The 22498-nt window shown below is 29.4% G+C and overlaps 1 protein-coding gene across 2 annotated transcripts in view; it reads left to right on the top strand.

Moving 5' to 3' along the window:
• LOC114124797 (CD109 antigen-like) overlaps positions 1-22498 on the top strand; it is an 85818-nt gene that overhangs the window by 60495 nt on the left and 2825 nt on the right. The window contains exons 3-23 of one of the 2 annotated variants that reach the window (XM_027988166.2): positions 10115-10307; positions 10436-10660; positions 10732-10982; positions 11075-11233; positions 11303-11474; positions 11544-11723; positions 12440-12541; positions 13422-13682; positions 13808-13951; positions 14037-14171; positions 14272-14326; positions 17057-17285; positions 18813-18930; positions 19160-19343; positions 19436-19596; positions 19688-19826; positions 19891-20009; positions 20145-20284; positions 20413-20810; positions 21210-21412; positions 22005-22157. In XM_027988166.2, coding sequence (XP_027843967.2) covers positions 10115-10307; positions 10436-10660; positions 10732-10982; positions 11075-11233; positions 11303-11474; positions 11544-11723; positions 12440-12541; positions 13422-13682; positions 13808-13951; positions 14037-14171; positions 14272-14326; positions 17057-17285; positions 18813-18930; positions 19160-19343; positions 19436-19596; positions 19688-19826; positions 19891-20009; positions 20145-20284; positions 20413-20810; positions 21210-21412; positions 22005-22157 — 3721 coding nt within the window. Of the gene's footprint in view, positions 1-10114; positions 10308-10435; positions 10661-10731; positions 10983-11074; positions 11234-11302; positions 11475-11543; positions 11724-12439; positions 12542-13421; positions 13683-13807; positions 13952-14036; positions 14172-14271; positions 14327-15567; positions 15701-17056; positions 17286-18812; positions 18931-19159; positions 19344-19435; positions 19597-19687; positions 19827-19890; positions 20010-20144; positions 20285-20412; positions 20811-21209; positions 21413-22004; positions 22158-22498 lie in introns of both variants that reach the window. The other variant, XM_027988167.2, reaches the window with a different exon arrangement.

The following is a 22498-nucleotide window of genomic DNA, read 5'->3' as shown; positions in this document are numbered from 1 at the left end:
TTTTTATATTATATAATATACTATACAGATACTATTTATGACTATATAAACCAGAGGGTTCACCTTATCGTGCGAGCACGTAAAACGATTGAATAAGTATTTATTTTCAATGGATAGGTATATCTATAACCCTATATATATATCAAATATGAGGTAATATTTCTATATTATATTGTATATTATGTTATGACTAAACAAGATAATTATTAGATGGGAAATGATGGGTAAATCTCATCGCATTATCGTAGACGCCGCTATTTGTGTATATATATAAATATACGAGTATGTTTAATATACAGCGTAGGATATGTAATATGAAATATTAACCGTATTATATACCGTTAGCTTTTCGGACTATCGATACGACGATACCACAGAGTAAGAATAACTTTGCTCGACTCAATTTATGCAACGAAAACGTAACAGCTCGAATATTCCTTAAAAGTCAGAGCCGACAGACACGGCTTTATAAATATATAATACTTGAGTAGTTTAAGACTAACGTGTACCTATAATACCCACCATAGCTACGAATCATAACAATAATAATATAAAAGAAATATCTTCTCGCGAATTCGATTTCGATTACACACAGTGTGTGTATATAGTAAGATCAACGTCCTCGTTATTCGTTTGCGATATTCTCTCTTCGACACGTGAACTCGGACTACAATCACAATTGTATGTGTACATAATATATATAGTTGCTTTGTATCGTGTATATTGTATATTATGTACGACAGCGATGATAATAATATTAATAATGTCGGTGGCTTGCGACAATGATGAAAAAAAAAAAAGAAATAATCGTTTTGAGCTATTCATTCTGATTGCACTCAAGCAAACAGCAGCGCATTGTATACGACATTTTTCGTTGTGTATATGAATATAACGACAAATTAATTTAACATATTTTCTTTGTTAGCCCGTCTTGTAAGTCCGCGTGTGCCCGAAATAATTACGACAAGTAAAGGTGTTTTTTTTTTTAAATGTATTATTCTCATTCTTATTATCATTTAAGATTTAATGATTTACTGCGGCGTCAATTGTCAACTAAAATTAACGTGAAATCTTACAATTAATAAGTAGTGTTTTACATTTTACGTTAATAATAATATATAAGTAATAACGATTTATATAATAATTTACGATGAATAAAGGCTGTATAAAAATAATTGAAGTTATTATGTTTGCTGTTGACATTGTTTTGGACGACGAGTAGGTAGTTCGTATTGACTTTATTTTTTTTCTTGAAATTTATTTGATTATGTTTTGATATGATTTTCGATACAGTGAGTATTCGAAAGTCCATTGATTAACGACCATGATGTTTCATCAAATGATTAAGCACTTTTTGATATCGAAAGATTGGAATGTAGGTACGCGTCTAATTAAATGCATACGAATGTTTTCAGGTGGCTCCCTCTGTAGACTGGTGACGTGCAGGTCATCTAGCACATAAAATTGTATACCAACATTCCAAGTTTCGTTTGTCAAGTATTCTATATACCTATGATCTCCTTACATATTATTTAAATATGTTCATGTAAATCGATTAGTAATAAGATTAGAGGATTTCAGTGCAATATTAATTGTTTTCTCTCTCAGGCCCACAAGAGCAAAATAGATAAAATTTTTTTTTTTAAACGGTTTTTGAGTTTTACGAGAGTAAAATCACTTATTAATAATATTTTTCATGGTATGATATTTTGGTTTTATGATTTACTATTATAACACTTGATATTTGAATAATTGTTATATTTTGTTTTATAATTGAGATTTATATTAAACGGTGTCGAGACAATATTTTGGCAAATTGATATGTCAAACTCTCAAAAAATATTTCCCATACATTTTGTAGTGGGTGATTCTACTCTAAGATTATTCAAAAACCATTGAAAAATGTGAATCTGTTTTGTCTAGCAAAGAGAGAACAAACGAGGATATTCTCTTAAGAAAAAAAAAACTATTTTATTCCGTCGTAAAAATATTGACCATATATCATAGATAAATGTATAAAATCGTACTGTCACACTATACGGACGCACGGCTCGGTGTATAAATTATAAATTAAGTTTGGGGCAGCCACGGTCGTTTTAACAGCAACAGCAAAATAGTAGCGATTGTTAATATCGGCGAATACCTAAAGACCGATAAATTTTACGGCCAATGTATATACCATGTCAGCCGTCAAATACATGTGTTCGACTCTTGACGGACCGTGCTTGAGAAGAGCTATTTGTTCTAAATTGATGTGTGTGTGTTTACGTGTTATTTATTTATTTATTTGTTTAACACTGTTTAAGAAAAATACAACTAATAATATTGTAACGTCAATTGGAATCTTATCACAAATCGTTTACTTTAAACGAATAATTTTTTTCAAATTTACGTGTACTTTAATATTCTATGCCAAGTGGAAAGTACACTGTGGCGGGTGGTGTGAGTTTTTTGTTTAGTAAGTTGATTGCCATCGTTTTTTCCTATCCAAAATTCCAAAAGTTTTACGAAAATTGTAAAATATAAGATTTGTTTATTACAATTTAAACTTACGAAAATATTTCGTTTATTTTTTGTTGTTATTCAAACAAAATAATATTTCTAGAGACGCAGAAACATGAAATGCTCACCGATTATTTATTAAACCGTCTTTATAAAAATGAGAAATATTTAACATTTTTTTTCCTTTTAGTTTTATAATTTGCTATATTGCTAAGACTTATAGTTTTCATTTTAACGTTATTACGATATGTATGCCATTTGAATCGTGATAAATTAAACAGATTTGTTACTATTTTGTGTTCATTTTAATAAAACTTGAATGTTTTACATAAATTGTTTTTATTTCATTTCCATAGCATAAAAGCTTGTAAACTATAATACGTATATAACACTATAGTATTGCAGTCTCCGGCGAGATATACGGATATTCCGAAATACAATTAATTTACATAAAGTTATTACACGGACACAGCACTCTAATAATACTCGTAGTGTAAGGGTGACTAAAAGTTTGTTATAATTAGTTATCGATGTTGTTAAATATAGTAGATATACTGACAAAATACAAACACAACTTATAGGCTCAAACAACGCGAAAATAATATATTATCGTATGGCATTGCTAAATATTATGAGTATCAAGTCTATACAATAAATTCGCGAGTAGATATTATTTATGATTAATTATGATTAGGTACCTAGATCATCTGAATAATTTACTCTTTAGCGAAATGTATGTATTGGTTAGTATCGCGGGAGAAAACTCACATACGCGTATTAAAATACGGCGTGATCGAGCGGAACTTACTGTACACGCGGAATAGAATCCTGTGTTTATCGAAATTTGAACAGGTATCTACATATATGTATGCGCAATCATTTATGGTGATTGAAAACGTTTCTGAGACGAAACCTTTACCGTTCGGTCACGACAAAATCGGGTACGTAGACGTATGTTGAAAATTAACGGTTTAAAAATGAACGACCCGTTCAAATCGATCAAAATCTTATATACCTACTTACGACCTACGTTTTATAATTATTATGCAACACTATACGGAAGCTTCCTTATCTGAAAAACTGGAATCTATACGAGACTAGGTCACCACGTGGGTCAGTTGTATGCACGTTAAAACTCAAGACTTCAATTCGATATTTTTTTTATACTTTATCGTAACTATATATACACGGCTAAACGTTACGAATTAGTCTTTACTGCAGTACATATAAGTATAACGCCAAGCTGTATAGTAGCATTGTACGTTAGAAATAAATTCCATACCTACGACAGACAGTCGACTTACTCAAAGGACAAACAAAAAATGACAGTTATTTAGAGGTGACCTGCATCTCTCAGAGGTTAACCGAAGCCGATTGTTGTTATATATCTAGTTTACGATGTATATTATATTATGTAATAAATAAAATATATTATAATTTATAAATTCAACGCATTTTATTGTTTATTATTTGTTTTTCTCTTGTCGTTTTGTCTCTATGGTACATTTTTTTAAATTTCTCACAGTTTTATTAATCAGTCATATTATTGCGGGAAAAATCTTTCATCGATTAATCGGATTATAACATTTGTTTGTCGTCGGTATTATAACGTAACTTCTAGCTCTATCAGAATCGGGTTTGTTTCGACTAATGAGAGGCGCTATACAGCGCAGTGCATTATACGGGCTTATAATAAACGACTGAATAATATAAAGTTTATAACGATTTAATCGCGTCTGCAGGAAATCGGACATCGACGGTGAAGTTTTAATGGAGAGTTTGCTCGCAAATGAGTCTCACTACAGCTGCCACAAAAGCCCGGCAGGGGAAGGCTAGCCCAGTCGGTTTTTTTTTATTTCACCCAACGTGCATGGATTAATCATGTGGTGGCGATAAATGTATATACCTACCTCCTATATAGCTTGACATTAGCCACGTTGTCCTTTTTATTTTAGTCTCGTGACAGCAACGACCCCCGGGGCACAGTGTAGATTGCGGCTTTTGTATATTTTCGCTGCACCGTATTTGCAGGTCATAACTTGTCTCCACGAAAACAGGCCTGTGTAGAACCACAAATCGATATTTAAATATTATGTAATATTTTGTCATGGCTAAAAATATGGTACGGCTGTCGCACTACCGAAAATCATCATTGCTCATATGGGTGTGATCCGTTTTACGATAATAATTTAAAACCGTATTTATTTTTTCTTTTCGGTCGCATCTATAAACATGGCGCCTTAAAAATTTAAAAAAAGCTTAAGTATGAAACTGCCTTTCGATTCTAAAAAGGTATGTATACAGACACGTGTCGTTGGCATAAGGCATAACGATACCACAAATCCATCTATCCGTGTATTATTATGTGATAACTGATGTGGTCGAATGTCCAATTTTATCGAACCGATTGACACAACGTAACATTGCAAAATAGTTAGTCGGATCGGTGTTATTTTTAGTACGGGCAATGTAGTTAAGTAAATATATTATTTTAATATGGTATTTAACGAGCGCACTGATCTATTATAATTTTATAGATAAATATTGTTGACTTAATTAAAAATAAAAACACTTAACAAGCATCGAACCAAAGTATCTTATAAATTATAATAATTTAACGGTTATTATTAATGTCTTGTGGAAATTTTTGGTACCTACATACGCAGATCTGCTATTAAACCAATTTTATTATAAAAATAAAAGTATAATGCGTATAAAATACCTAGGTATTACCTATATAAAAACAAAGATTATCACAGTTTGATATATCTCGTATGCTTTATTATTATTATTATTATTATTTTTGTTTTAACTCAAGTTAAGATTATAAAAAGGACACATAGATACGAATTAAGAAAATTATAAAAATATTAAATATGTAGGTAGGTACTTGATTTGATGCCCATAATTTTTTTTTTGACAAAAAATATCTTTTTTTTGTCCATTGAAAAACCGTTAAAATTAGTGATACTATTTAATAAATCAAACAATATATATATTAACATTATATGTTTATAATTCGAACAAAATTCATTATAAAGCTTACTTGAGATAGATAACCCTTAACTTCTAAAATGTATTTTGGTATATTTTTTCTTTAATAAAATTGTTTTTTTTAGAATAAATATAGTAAAAATAAAGTAATAAAATATTTTTTCTATTATTTGAATAATAAAAAATAGGTATCTCTATTTTGTCAACTGCGTCATTCTATTATATAATTGTGTGAAATAAGTTTTGATCAAGTAGGTATGTCGATAAAAAAACCGAGAAAGTCGCCCCATAGTAGATTTTAAGTGTAGTGGATTTATGTATGTGTCAAATTTGAATTCAATAATACATCGTTGTGTACACGAATAACAATTCAAAGCAGATACTACTAGCCACTACTTCTAAGACTATTTTATAATTTATTTAGATTTTAATTCTAATTTATTTTTATTAACAATATAGGTACTAAGTGTAAACTTGTTTTTAGGAATATGGTTTATATTTTATTATTATGCATTAAGTCTTATACAGATTAAACTTTATAGTAGGTAATTAAAATAAAATAAATTAGAAATTACCACAAGAATGTTTAAAATACCTACTTTTGCAGACCTGTTCAATTGTCTAAATAAAATTTATATCTTTTAGTTAATTTCAATTCGCAGGTCTGGCTACTGCCATAATTTTCGGACACAAATGTTTTCATTTTCAAACAAATTTATTTAAAAACATTTGAAAGTTTGATACTGATTTATTTAAAAAATGTTGGTTTTTCAAGTAGGTACCTACCTAAATACACAAAGAAAATACATATTTTCAGAACACTACTATTATCATTAGTTTTTATTGACATGACTATTGTCGACGTGTTGTTTCGAACAACTCGTTTAGGATAATAAAATATACGAAAAACGAAATTCCTTCATAAACAAAATCAACAAACCTGCAGTCATAATGGCGTGTAATATATTATGAATTATTATGATTACGGTTTAATTTTATACAACGTTTAAGGCGGTATATATGTTATACATCATATTCACTCGGGAACTATTTGAGAATGATCCATTGCATCTATCCCTCAAAAGTGCCTCGTTTCAAGTCGCATCAGCATCATGTACATACGTGATTTACATTTTTGACTTTAAGGCCCCTTGGGAAAACGTATGTCATACATACACACACGCGGTGATCTTGTAGCGGCTCCTAACTATAGTTTCATATGTATGGTATAATATAATATTATGCATATTACAGTTTGATTTTTTTCTTGTCAAACTCTCAGTTAGTGCTACATTTCCTGTATTCCCGTCAGAAAGCAAAATATTTTACTCTCCCTCTCACATTTTTCCTCATTTACTTGTTTTAATATATTATATATTTTTTTAAATCCAATAATTAAAATATTTAATAAATGTGTTTATTCATTAATAATTATACATAATATATAATACATATTAATAAAAATATTTTTAAAAATTGACTAATTAGTATTAATTTATTAGGTTATTTTCATATTATTAAAATCCGTCCATTGCATCGACATAAACTTGTGCTTATCGTTATTTATAGGTGCGTTATAATGTTCATAATAATCATTGAAATCAACTTCTTTTTTTAAATATTTTTCAAATCTCTATAGTGTAAAGAATGAAAGTTTAGTTTAACAACTAGATACCTACTTGGTAACATTGTACAGAAAAGCATTAGACGCAGAGTTAGTTACTAAAAAGATACATTTCTGAAAAATTCTTTTCTTCTTGAAACAGACATTTTATGTACTTTTCAGTTTTGATGTTATCTCAATCTAATGAAATTTTAATGACCTCTGAAACGTATAGTTTCAATTGGAAACTTCAGTCAGTTACGATGTCGAATGAGAAAACAAACAAAATCTAGGAAAAGTATTTATTTATAAAAACTTTATACCTCTATTATATCATCGCACGTATTATACCCGTCTTCTGGTCAATCTTTAAGCCTTACTATACTTGAATATTTAATAGAAATTAACTATTCAACTTTTAAATTATTTACACCAGTTTATTAATTTTTATACTTTAATATATGTTAAAATAGCAGTATTAATATATTTTTCTTTTGAGTTCAGGAAATAAAATGTAATAAATTATAAGAACCACTTATAGTATGAATAGTATCTATTATATTATAATATCAACTCGTTAAGTGATTATTTTCCAATATCATTTAAAATAAAAACAATTTGATAAGAAGACAAAAAATTGTATGGTTTTTTTTATATTATGTTGTACAATATGTTAGCTGTGAAACAATTATTTAAGGGTTTAAAAATATATGATATATATTATATAAAAAAAGATATATTATATAATATGTATTTAATAGTATCTATACAATATTCATTCAAACAATAATTTATACATTTTTTTGATAAATATGCAGATTTAGTATAATTCTACCAGTATTCAATTTTCAATATAATAATGGTGACAATAGTACTTTATTATAATATACTTCTATACGGTAACATTATCAATTAAAAAAAACTAATGTTATAAATATAACTATTGATTTAAAAGTTGGTTTGAAATAAGAATAAATGACTAGCATTTGAATGAAGGAAGTTCAAACCACAGGTTGCTACTGTCAAATATTTGCTAAGATATGAATTTATTAATATGGTTAGTACTTGGTCATCTCTAGTTTTTACGGAAGATCAGACCACTTTTGTCGTTATAGGAACGCTCAATTATTTTAAAGGCATCGCGTTTTGTATTTTATCATTTAATGTTTTGTGGTATTTTATTAATATAGGTAAAAAAGGATAAATTATTTATAATATTTATTATGACACTAATTGTTTATAATAAACTTATTTTCTTTTTTTTAAAACAATTGTAATTTTTTGGCAAAATAATATTTAAAAAAAAAATTGTCACTCCAAATGTTATTTATTACCGTACAATAATGGATGTTTTATTTCTAAAAAATAATAATATATCTAAAATTAGTTATTAGTTGTCTGTCAACGTGTTTATACATCGAAATCCATAAGTGAGACGTAGGTACCCAATATAAGCGTATTTCGTTTCATCAGAAACACGTATAAAGACGGAACTATATGATAACTGATAAGCATTAAAATCGTACAAACTCGTTACACGAAAGATTCTGTTTATCGTTATATGACGTAAAATTAAGGTAAAAAAAAAAAAAAAAATAATATTAGAAATAATAATAAAATCCAGCAAAAATATAACCTGCGTTATTTTAGTAGAATTAAATAGGTACTAACTTAATCGCTTTCGGACAAACGTGCAGGCACTCCGCACGTACTTTTAGGGTAAGTGATAGGTATGTACTTAATCAACAACGATCCTTATTTGCTGCGAGTGTTCATAGTTATAGATTCAACAGGTTACAGGACACAGTTTTAAGTGTTTATTCATCGTAAAAGTGTTCAAACGCTCAATCGATACAATTACGTTTCTATTCAAGTATCCAATTAAGATGATTTTTTTTTTAAATCACAGTATAAATGTTCTACATATTCCATTATAAATAACATTTATTTAAATATTAAACGATTATTTGTATAAAAAATTAGACTTGTTTTATTTATTTATATACTAGTTTTTAATAATACAAATAATATTGTAAATTGGGCGTAAGCCCGTGTTGTATTATAAAATAAAATAAAATATTGCTTTTAATTATGGCAATGTTGAATAAATCACATTATATTTTATTTAAATAGGTAGTTACTTGTTTAATATTAAAGAACTATTTAAAATACATAATATCAATTAATATTTAACATTAATTTTAAGTATTGTAACAATAAAAATGCGTTAATTACTGATAAAAAACTAGATATCATGGACTTTAATCTTGCTACAAATAAATGTATTTCATTAACTTCAATTATGACCACAGTGCTTTTTAAATCGTTAATGCTCACTGCTGTACTCTGTGCTTTTAAAAAAATAAACTGATCAAGTACAATATAGTTGAGTATTTTCTGAAACTGTCGTGACATAGGAAATTATTGAAATATTTTGAAACAATATTTTTTTCTGTCTCGACTTTATCAATAGTGATTGAATTGATTTGAAATACTAATCAAAATATTATGCTGAAATATTCAGTTGGCCAAAATATATAATACTGAAAAATTACGACCACTACAATTGTGTTCATTCTGTTTTAGTGTAGGTAGGTTGTTAATTATTCATATGTTTCGGTCAGAATCAACACGTCTTTTACACATACATTATGTCTAGTTGATTATTATAATAATATCTAAATTAATATATAATACATAACAGGTACCTACCTAAGCTTTAATAAACGAGGTTTTAGATCGAGTTTGCTTTAATTTTAATGTTGTAGTTATTTATTATTCGTGGATAAACGAAATCTAAATGTCATTGTTTTATGCAAATAATTATGAGATTATTTGTAAACGAATTAACTAAATATGAATCGTATTTAAAGAAAAAGAACCGAATATTATTTTAAAGATAATATTTTCTTTACTTCTTTTACGCCCTGGTTAATGGTTATTTTTAAACTGTAAATAATTAATATATTACTTAAACATCTAATTAACGTTTTAATGACCAATTTATTTATTTAGATTTTATACCATTGTGGGTCCGAAGATATTGCGGCCAAATTCGGAGTATCACGTAGCAGTGAGTACCCAAGGAACAACATCACCAACCACAGTAGTCGTGGACGTCGGTGGCAAACAAGATAGTGGGGGCGTTTTGAAAGTCACACAATTTGTTAAAGTCGATCCATTTTCAACGAGAATAGTACGGCTCGAAGTAAGTTCAATGTTCATTTTCATTAAATTAAATTAGTCATTAATTACATTAAAAATTAGCTTGTACGACTTAAAAGTAAAACAAACATTTCTCACTCGGAATATTATACTTTATTCATTTCTTGTTAGATCGGTGATGTCGGACCGGGTAATTACAATCTAACTGCTAGAGGTTCGGGTGGCTTAGAGTTTTTTAACACCACAACACTCGAATACGTTCACAAGAGTTATTCGGTGTTCATCCAAACTGACAAAGCTATCTACAAACCAGGACACAAAGTGCAGTTTAGAGCGATTGTATTGAATTACCATTTGAAACCGACTGTTACCGGAGCTTTGGACATTTACATCACGGTACGTTACGACTTACAATGCAATTTTCAGGTCCACCCCAACAATAATAACCGTCTGTCGTTTACCCATAGGACGGTCAAGGCAATCGTGTGAAACACTGGAGCAGAGCATTAACTACTCGGGGAGTATTTTCTTCAGAACTTCAATTATCCGAGTCACCGGTGCTTGGTGATTGGAACATTGTCGTCACCGTACTGGATCAAGTATTTCACAAATCATTCTTAGTGGCCGAATATGTTTTGCCCAAGTTTGAAGTGACCATCGACATGCCTGAACATACCACATTCAAACAATCCGTCGTGTCTGCTACTATTCATGCTAAGTATGAATGAATTATTAGTGCTTATTATTGATATCACGCTAATAACAATTATAGTCTCGTTCATCTATTGCTTACACCACATTACGTTTTAGATACACATATGGTAAGCCCGTTAAAGGAGAGGCCACTATTTCGGTATACCCGGAATACTACAGTGATGTCATTCAGCCTATATATCAAAACCCGTTGAGAAAAGTTATACCAATTAATGGCAAAGCGGTTGTGCAATTTGATGTTGTTAAAGATCTCAAGTGCGTTGCAGTTTAGTTAGACAGGACTTAATAATAGAAAATAACCAAAACTGTAAAATTATTTTTTAGTCTTAACGACGAGTTCAAACGAATCATCACTTTCGACGTTACTGTCGAAGAAGCTCTAACGGGTAGATCTCAGAATACATCGGCTAACATCATATTTCATAACCACAAGTACAAAATGGAACTCATCAGAACTTCAGAATACTTTAAACCCGGACTCAAATATACGGCTTTCGTGAGTTGTATTCTATACAGTTATCTGTTTGAAAATGTGTGGTATTATTATATATATTTTTCATCTTAGATTAAAATGAGTCACCATGATGGCACTCCGGTATACGATGACAGAAATCCGGTTAAAGTTTGGCACGGATTCTCACATGAGACCGAAAAGTTAGAAGAAAACAAACTCATGTTGCCAAGAAATGGTTTGATTCCATTAGTCTATTATCCACAGATCAACGCATCAGTGATCGTCATTGAAGTAAGTTATTGTGCTGAAATTCAACCTTGATCCTTAGTGTTGAAGAATTAAGTGTTAAATTTGAATTTCATTCAAAAAATAATAATAGAGAAAAATACATGTTCTAATAGCCGGATCTATTAAAAGGCTTTGTCAACATTTAATTTCATATTGATTATAAATAATAACATAACTTACATTTTATTTTACTTATTACAAGTTTCCTTATTTTTACACTGGTTAATTCAAAATAAAATAAAACAAAAATATGTTGTACATGGTTAATCGTTAATTCATATAAGTTATTAATCTACAAAACTTAAAAGGGAAATGTAATTTAAATTAATTTTTCAAACCGAAAAGTGATTTCACTAAGTGTTACAGGGTTTAAGTTTTACTTCTATTTTTATATAAAAAAAACTCTAGTACGCGTTGAAAAATGAATAAACTTTCCCCTTAATAAAAATATTCGTTTTTATTTTCATAACATCTTTAGCAAAATCTATAAATTAACTTTTACAAGATTTTAAATTATTTATTATGTATAAAATAATTACAATTGTTTATAAAAATTAATGTAAATCATGAATACTATTATGTGCACCATTGACTTGGTAGGTACTACTTAGACAGACCCTTTTCAGAGATGGAATGCAAATATATCACTGATATACAATATATACCGATTCTGTTAATTAAAACGAGTTTTTCTAACAATAAAATACTTATGATTATAGGCAGAATATTTGAACCAGAGAGAATCGCTATCTACGATTTTACCGGCGCACTCAACCAGTAATACGTTTTTGCAAGCTACCGTTCTAACCGAACGTCCTACGGTAAGACTGTTTAGAAATTGTTTTGCACATTAATCAGTATCAAGGAATTTAATGTAATTCACTACACTGAAATAATAGTGCTCGATACTCATATTAATTTATAAAGTATTTATTATGGTAAAATTTGAAGCAATTAATTAGTCGTTAATTGAATTAGGTATACGCTGTAGGTACCTAGTTACTAATTATAAAACTATACAATTTACCGACTTTTCAATAATTATTATGAATTATAAATTATGATAAATTTAAATGTTCATATTGAAAATTAATTCGTTCTAGATAATACGAATTGAAAAAATATAACAATGGTTAGACGAGATTTTGTAACAACTAGAAATTATAGGAGCTAGTGTTAATAATTGAAAGTTGTTTGATTTGTTTATACCAGTGGTCTCAAACTCAAATTAATTATAGGTATATAGGTACGTCAAAGGTTAGCGGGAAAAACACTTTATTTTTTTACTCATTTTAATACTGAATCTAAAATAAACAAAATTAAAATCAAAATTTTTGAAGAAATAAGTATTCATTGCGGGCCACGTGTATTAGACTACTGCCTTAAACTATTGGTACATCTATTAATGAATGGTTAATAATACTTGTTACCTATGCGTTACTTACTGTTTTACTTTATTTAATTAATCTTTATATTTTATTGTGTTAGGTGCTGTTATAATTTATTTTCAAATTCTTCATAAAACTCTTAAAATATATAATAATATTAAAAAATTATATTATTGTACCAAAATATTCGAACCATCTACTTGTACATTATAAGTATTTTTTTTTTTTCAAAACCAAATTAAGTTTCATTATTATGTTTCTATCAAACTCTCAGTCTACGACAAATTTTAACATTTTAATCCTTTTAATTTAGGTCAACAAAGATGTTGAAATACAAGTTAACTCAACGGAGAGTTTGCAGTATATAACTTACCAAGTTCTGGGCAGGGGTGATGTAATCGTGGCTAGTACCGTGCAGATTCCTAACGCCGGCCAGCACACAGCCGTTATCCGGTTCTTGGCTACGTACGCCATGGCACCCACCGCCCACGTGATAGTGCAGTTTGTCAAGGATGATGGCGAGGTAGTTGCTGATGCCATCGACGTAGAACTTGATGGAGTGTTACAGAACTACGTAAGTACCCGCTCCTTTTTAGTTACCTAACTATTTTCTAATATTTCGTTTTATTATTGTTATTTATAACACGTTACATGACCTACCACTTCCCTCTGATCTATTTCTAATCACTTTCGTTTCAGATTAACGTGGACGTGAGTCGCGACGAGGTAGAACCTGACACCTCAGTGGATATAAATTTTGAAGCCAAACCAAATTCGTACATAGGCGTAGCTGGAATCGACCAGAGCGTTCTGTTACTGAAAACCGGTAACGACATATCCCACGTAAGTTATCTGTCGATTTTTACGGTTCTATTGATTTAAGTTTGAATTTTATAAAAATATTTTATTTCTTTTTTTTTATCACCAGGACAACGTATTAGATGAACTTAGAACTTACGACAATGGTGAACATTCCAATTACATGCCGTACCTCAGAGATTCGTTAGATAGACGTTCAATGTTTTGGTGGCCTGGTTCGTATACTGCTCACCAAGCATTCGATGTAAGTGTTAATTTACTTTTTAATTTCTATCGATCACAGCATTGCGATAATTATCATTCGAGAAAGTATATTTATGTCGTTTATACGTCTATTTGTCTAGAAATCTGGAGCTACTATACTGACCAACGCCTACGTCAATGATTATAATCCTTGGGGTAAGTGGTTTATGTTTAATACAGATTATTATTATTTTTTAGTTCAAGATATATAAAATGAAAAAAACGCCTATGCAAAAGTCACGAAATAAAAGAAAATATTTATTCCTATAAAAAAATGTATGACTTAAATACTAGTCATCTTACAAATCCTATACGCATGGAACCCCTTTGTAAATTCTCATAACATATCTTTAATAATAATTATAGTGATGGTTAAATCTCGATTTATTGCATATGTTAAAATCAAAATTAATTAGTAGCTTTAATAATAATATTGAAATCATTTTCTATATGTGAGACCACTGGAGAAATATATAAAATACAAATACAAGTATCATTCAACCTATATATATATTTTGTGAATTTATGAACTCTAGTATTTATATTGAGAAATTAGATGTTATATTATAAAAATTACTGTATATTTTACAGTTTTAAATAAATCAAAATTATATTTTTTGTGGTACTTTTAAATAATTTACTTTATTTTCTCAGTGGTTGACCAATAGAATACGATATATTGAGTCTGTTTAAGTTTAAAGAATACAGTACCCACCTATTTTTAAAAATACAATAAATCTAATATGCTTTTTATGTATCAACTAGTTTAACGTATTAATAATAACAATAATATAATAGCTTCTAAAATAAAATAACCCGAGATAAAAATGTAGGTAATTTTGACAGAAACGATTGCATACCATTATATTCGATATCACATACACATCATATTTATATGGATACTAATATTTTTGTTTTATACCTATTTTAAAACCTAATAAAAACATGATATCTTGATATGGTAGATACTTTCAATATTATTCGGATGAGAGAATTGTAACGGAATTCAATGTACAAAAACTAGTTCATGAACATATGAGTTGATTTTGGAAAATAAAATTTGTGATAAATTATGACTGAGAATAATAATGTGGCGTGAGATCACCTGTAATTTTCTTAAAACATTTTTTACTGAGATTTCTCGAAACCATTAGAGTTAAAGATATTTTACAATATTTTTTCAAATCACATTTGAAAGTCGTAACTGTAGGTACGTACTTCGATCGCAATACCGTTTAAATATTATTGTTAAGACGATATCGAACCAATGAGTAGTGTTGTGTGTGATATGTTTATTATATACTATCGTCTATCAATGATTAAATTATTTGAATAACAGTAAAATAATAATTGTATGTATTAATATTAACTCATGGTGTTGTGGGGACCGTGTACAGTTTTCTATAGGTCAAATGTGATGGATGACCAAGAAATGATGCCGATATCATCCACTGTTTCCGAAACATCTTCCAGCATCAAAGTGCGGAAGAACTTTCCAGAAACGTGGCTATGGGAGTCTACCGAATCCGGGTAAATAGAATTGTGACCAATTGGAAAAAAGGTGCTTGCCTACTAAAGCTTGGAATGCACTAATTGAATGGTTGACTGAATCACTACTGTTGCTTGTGTATACATTTAACCGGTAAAGGTACATGTCTGTGCACCTATTTAAGCGCAAATGACTCTTAACCATCGTTTAAAAATCGATATTGTTTGGTTGTGAAATTATTAGACTAAAACGAGTTACTTTTTTAAGTACTAAGTTGTTAATAGTTTCTTTAGATTTTTCACAAAAAAAAAAATCATTTAAAGTAATACTTAATAATATTGTTTTGTTATTTTTTAATTCAGTTTTAACAGCGATAAAAAAATAGCTAATTTATGTTTATGTTCATATACATGTTTATATACATATATATTTTATTTTATTTATCGAAGTATGAATAAACTTCAAAATTTATTCTTAAAAAACATAAAAAAGCACAATTTTTATTATGTAGAATAAACTTTTTAGAATAAGCTATTCGCATTGAAAAGTAACTCGTTAAATAACGGCTATACTGAATTAAATAGTTATTTCTACTGTAGATTTTAACTTACTTTATAAATGGATTTATATCAAACTTGAGCAAATTTGAAATTTTTATAATTGTAATATACAGGAGAGGTACCTTTAACAATAAAACGATTCCTTCCATATCTCTTCCAATTCCTATTTTGTTTCGTAAAATATGCAACGCATAGGAAGATTAATTGAAGGGAATACAATATTTTGTAAGTGTTGTTTGTAGTCAAAACCTTATAACGTCCAATCAATCTGGCTTTTGTACCCTATTCTATACAGAATATACGCAGGGGTGTCCACCTATCTTAGATTATAATTCCATCGTCTCCTGTGTCCTCCTCATAATATTTTATGCAATACGATAATATTTAATATTTATTTTTAAGTTACAATACATAGACAATTTAATTTGTAAAATTTTGAAATGGGATGGTTCCAAAGAGAATTTTTAATAAAAATGTATGTCTGAAAGTGTAATTTTTCCCGAATTCATATTTTGTAGAAAGAATACTTACTTATTGTACTTTTAAAAGGATTAAAATAATTAATGGTTTTTATGAAAAAAATTTTTAGCCGTTTAGTGCTCTATAAAAGATTTAAACTATGTTATGGATGGCTTTATATTAATACATTTATTAAACCAATAAAACGAGATAATTTCATAGTTGGATTTTTTTGCTATTTAATCCCTCTAAGTTTTTCCTAAACGGACACCCTTGCTCTCCTCTCGTACACACTCACACACACACACACCAATCCCTATGTCTGCTTGTCTGCTATGTAGTATTATGTACCGTCTTTGTGTGTTTTGTTGTATACAGTGGTGTCGACCGGCCAAAGTCCAAAATTAGTGGTTCAGTTCCAGTCGTCTGCCCAACCGGTTGTGAAACCGTATATCGGGCCGGGCGCCGTTGTACAGCCAGTAACGCGGCCGCCACTGGCCGGCCCATACGCTTTCTCGCGCATACCGGCACCAGTGTGGAACAAGCCACGCGTCTTCTTAACACACGCCCTTCAGGACACTTGGCTATTCACTAACTTATCCACATGGTATGGACTCGGGGAATTAGGTCGTCTGTCATTTTTATATAATACGGGGTCATAAAATTCATTTACTTTGGGAGTATGTAGATTAAAATGCTCTTCCCAACTATCAATCAAGCTATAAATCCTAGGTATCCCTTTGAAAGTTTCATACGGGACTTCCTATCGAAAAAAATTTGCTTCTGAGATACCTTATACCGCTATTCTATAAATAATATGCACGCAAAACTCTAGAGCTTCTAATAGAAAACGAACAAATCTTTAAATTTTTGGGGAAGGTTTATGCGATATCGACCTAAGAACTATAAGATATTAGGCATACAACTATTACTGCTACTATTGTTTAATCACTCCTTTAACTCTAATACCAATGGCATTCTTCTCGTATTAAATATTTTTAGTTTTTTTTTTTACATAAGTTTTGTTGTTGTCATGGGATGAACGCAGAAATAACTAATACACAAGCGGAATCTATCGAATATATTTTAATAACTACGAATTTAAACTACTGAAAAGGATTAAAACGTTTTTATTATTTTTTGTATTATTAAATATATCTAAATAATTTTTCTCTTATTATTTTGGTTCATCATTAAAAGTCATCGGTATTAATAGGGTCTACTATATAGTAGGTATTATTAGTATTTTAATTATAAAAGTATCGAATCCTCATTACCACTAGCAAAGGTTTCGTGGTGCATATTGAATACGAGGCTTTTCAAAATAATGTATAAGCAATTGTGTTTTTTGTTTATGAGCTTTTGCGCACGCTTTATTTTTCAAATTCCTTAAACTCGTCGGTAAATCATACTCAGTGGTAGATAGATATTATGGTGCTCTTCACACTCTTTTTGTATGTACATTATTTTATATATTATATAAGTATCTATCGTACGAATATACGTGTAATATTACTATTAGCTACATTCATTGTAATTTGTAAGTATTTACCTTGAATGTGACTAAAAATTAAAATTTTAGAAACGCTCTGCTTTAAAAATGCTTAATATATTTTAATTGGATATAGATAATGAACAATAGATGAAATGTTTATTATAACACGCCGTTTTCGTAGCTTCGATAATAAGGTCCCATGAAATTTAAGTGCATTATATTATTTTATAAATTCATTTACATTAACGTTGTTTAATTGATAAATTCAAATATATTATTAACGAAAATTATAACAAAGTTTGTTAAAATTGTCTCAATTTCTTATGATGATGAATAACGGAAAAAATGTTACTAAAAAGCCAAAATCGAGTATAAAAATGTCTTATGAGTTATGGTATAAGATAACACATATTTATTTACGTATTACCGCTCAATAATTACGTTTACGCATATTGGCTAACTGCTATTTGATATTTTTTCGTTAAAATATACTTTTAATTTGTGTTATGATGTGAATAGTTATTCTATTAAACTCCTTAAAGTGTTTATTATTACAAAATTATTACTCATCTATCGATTTACTTTATTATTTAACAAGAACATTTTTCTAATGAAAAACTAACTTCTTTGATATTAAAGGCAAGACGGAAGAGCTTCCATGAAATCCACGGTGCCAGATACTATCACATCATGGGTTATCACTGCGTTCTCGGTCGACTCGCTATACGGACTTGGTCTTCTCGACTCCCCCAAAAAGGTAACATGATTAATTTAATGCATTATATTTATGGTTTTATAGTATAATATCTCCGTTATTTTAATTATACCCGCTCATGGTATAGAGTACAATTAATATATTTTATTCATTTAAATTACATTAAGCATATAATTTAAACGAAATATAGAGAAAGAAAAAAATTAAAATGTGAAGAGTATTTTTTGATTCTATTGTTGAAATAATTTATGTTGTAATTGTTCTTTTATAGTTAAAAGTATTTAGACCATTTTTCATTTCCGTCGACTTACCATACTCTGTGAGAAGAGGTGAGTTTGTTTCCATACAGGTTGTAGTGTTTAATTACCTTAACAAAGACGTCACAGCTGACGTGACTCTAGAAAATATTGGTCAGTTTGACTTTGCTGACACCTCCAATGATGTCCGAGATTCAAGTAATTAATAATAATTAGATTGTTTTAATAATGTATTTATAAGCACGCCTCTTGTTAATATGAACCCTTGTTATTTTCATTTTGAATAATAGAATTGGAATTGTATAAACGAAAATCCTTAACAATAAAATCCAATAGTGGAAGCCCAACATCGTTCCTAATACAAACCAAAGATTTAGGTTACATCAGTATTAAGTTGACTGCTACTAGTAAATTGGCTGGCGATGCTATAGAAAAGAAGCTATTGGTCAAGGTATGATTTCTTTCAATAATCTGTAAAAAAAAAAAAATGATATAAAACAGTTATTTCATATATTATCACTAACAATACCCGATTTGTGTAGCCGGAAGGAGAGACCATTTATAAAAACAAAGCGATCTTCGTTGATCTCAGGAAAGAATCATCGTTTGAAAAGAACATTACTTTAGACATACCGAGCAATATTGTACCAGATTCTGAATTCATTGAAATTGGAGCAGTTGGTATGTTATTTGTATGAAATTTATTTGTTTATTCTGTTTTAAAATGGGTCATTTTTTACGAAAGGTGATATTTTGGGACCGAGTACAATGAACTTAGCATCTTTGATCCAAATGCCGTTTGGATGTGGTGAACAAAACATGTTGAATTTCGTACCCAATATTGTCATTCTTGATTACTTGAAGGTAAATGTCAAATAATTTTTAATATATACAATACGATAAATGCAATTAATAGTGATTTGATCATGATCTATGTCCTATATTTTAAATTTTAAATACTTAACCCAATCTTTATAATCTGAATTCACACATGTTTAGAATACGAAACAATTGACTACTGCTGTCGAAACAAAATCCTTGAAATATATGGAAACAGGATACCAACAAGAATTAACGTACCGCAGATCAGATGGCTCCTTTAGTGCTTTCGGATCAGCAGATGCCAGTGGTAGTACATGGTATGTGTTCCTTATTATATATCGATACCATGATCAATGATAATCTCTCGGTATCTTTAAAACGAATAGATGACAACCCGAATGAATGAAATATGATTTGCATATGTTTATGTATTAATGTTTTTCAGGTTGACCGCTTACGTTGTCAAGTCATTCAGACAAGCAATGCCATACATACCAATTGAAGAAAAAATCATAATTGAGGGCCTACAATGGTTATCCAACAATCAGGCAAACAATGGTAGTTTTCCAGAAGTGGGCTATGTAAGTCATAGCGATATTCAAGGAGGATCCTCCAAAGGACTGGCGCTTACCGCCTATACACTTATTGCATTCTTGGAAAATCAAAAGGCCACTCCAGTTTACCGCAACACAATTAATAGAGCCGTAGATTATTTAGTAAGAAACTTACCAGGGGTAGAAGATCCGTACGCTATAGCCATTTGTTCGTATGCATTGCACTTAGCTGATCACCCAGAGAAAAACGTCGCTTTTAACCTACTCGAATTGAAAGCTAATACTGTTGGTTAGTATAGTTGTAACGACTTATTACAAAACTATTTATTTTTAATACATTTCAACTAAACATCAACAACCATAGAATCATAATTACTTCACTACTCGGTGAAAAAGTATAGAATTTTAAATCCAATTAACTTGATTTTATGATTTTCCTAGCTACAAAGTGTAAACATGGGCGCCCATTGGAGGGGGGCAAGATAGGGAACTTGACCCCCCCTGGACCAAAAATATTAAGAACTCTTAGCTCAATAAATATTACCATAATATTATTATCATATTTATTATCTAACATTTGATAATCTTTTTATTTTAACCCCCCTAAAATGTTATCTATGGGCGCTTATACATGTAACTGTAGCCTTTTTTGTTTTTTTAATTGAACACAAATATGATATTGTTTTAGATGGAAAAAAATGGTGGAAACGTATGGACCGTGCTAATGATAAAAAAAATCCTTGGGTCCAAGAGCCTAATTCGGTTGACGTAGAAATGACCGCGTACGCCTTATTAACCTATTTGCAAAGAGGTCTTGTAGAAGACGGTCTACCTATACTGCACTGGTTGGTGTCTCAACAGAATGAACAAGGAGGGTTCGCTTCTAGCCAGGTATCGTTATTAGGTTACGTTATTTTATATGTAAAAGCAATTAATTAGATTTGGGGCGTTAGCCAAAAAGCAATAAATATTCATTAATTTTAAAGTTGGAAATACTTTCCATATTTTTCCTATCTATACAGTCCAATCAACTATATAAAAATAGAGTTAATACTTTTTCTTTAGGACTCCTCAAATATTGTTATACATCTACTCATCTTATAGGAATATTGGTATCATGTTTTATTACGAGATTTCACTTCATTTATCGTTTCATCGACATCACTTACTTAAATTCTTTCGTTCTAGTCGTTAATAGCTTTTCAAATCTTTATTCTTGTTTCGACTTTAAAAGAGTGATCAAAAGGAAAAATGATTCATATACGCGTCTGTTCTATTATATAAGCATACATAAACGACTAATCCTCAAATTGTATAAAAATAGAATATGTATACCTACTAACAATCGCTTAACCACAAATATATGTATCGTACTAGGACTTTAAAATATTTTGCAATTTTTTTGCTAGTGTTAAGCATTTAAGTGATAAACTGTAATCTATTGTTAATAATTATTTCATATATTTTTCCATGCATTCATTAGGACACGGTGATAACGTTGTACGCTCTTTCTCAAATGGCCGAACGAATTACTCCAAGTAGTCTTAAGTTATCTGCCACATTTTCATACATGAAAAATGGACAATCCGAACTAAAAGTAACCAAAGAAAATGCCATGGTGTTACAGTTAATTGAAGTGAGTGTTTAGTTTTTAGAAATTTATATATAATATATTAGTGTTCCATGATAGTTGATTTAGGCAATAACATAATTTATATTATTAGAAATATTCACTGAGTTAAATCAATTTATTTTATAGTATTATTTTTTTTTTTTTTTTAATTAGTTAATTCATTTTTCATTTTTATTTATTAATGATGTATAAAATCTGTAAAAATAAATTGTATGGATGATAATTAGGAGAACCTATATGATAAATGTTGTTGTTTTTAATGGATTTTAAACATTTAAAGTAAATCTAACTATTAGATATTAATCGTTTATTAATAGTTAATTTATTTACATGTACGTATAATT

This window comes from Aphis gossypii, chromosome X (genome assembly GCF_020184175.1).
Source record: "Aphis gossypii isolate Hap1 chromosome X, ASM2018417v2, whole genome shotgun sequence".
Lineage (NCBI taxonomy): Eukaryota > Metazoa > Arthropoda > Insecta > Hemiptera > Aphididae > Aphis > Aphis gossypii.
The sequence above is the reverse complement of the archived record's forward strand: the minus strand, read 5'-3'. Positions and strand labels throughout refer to the sequence as shown.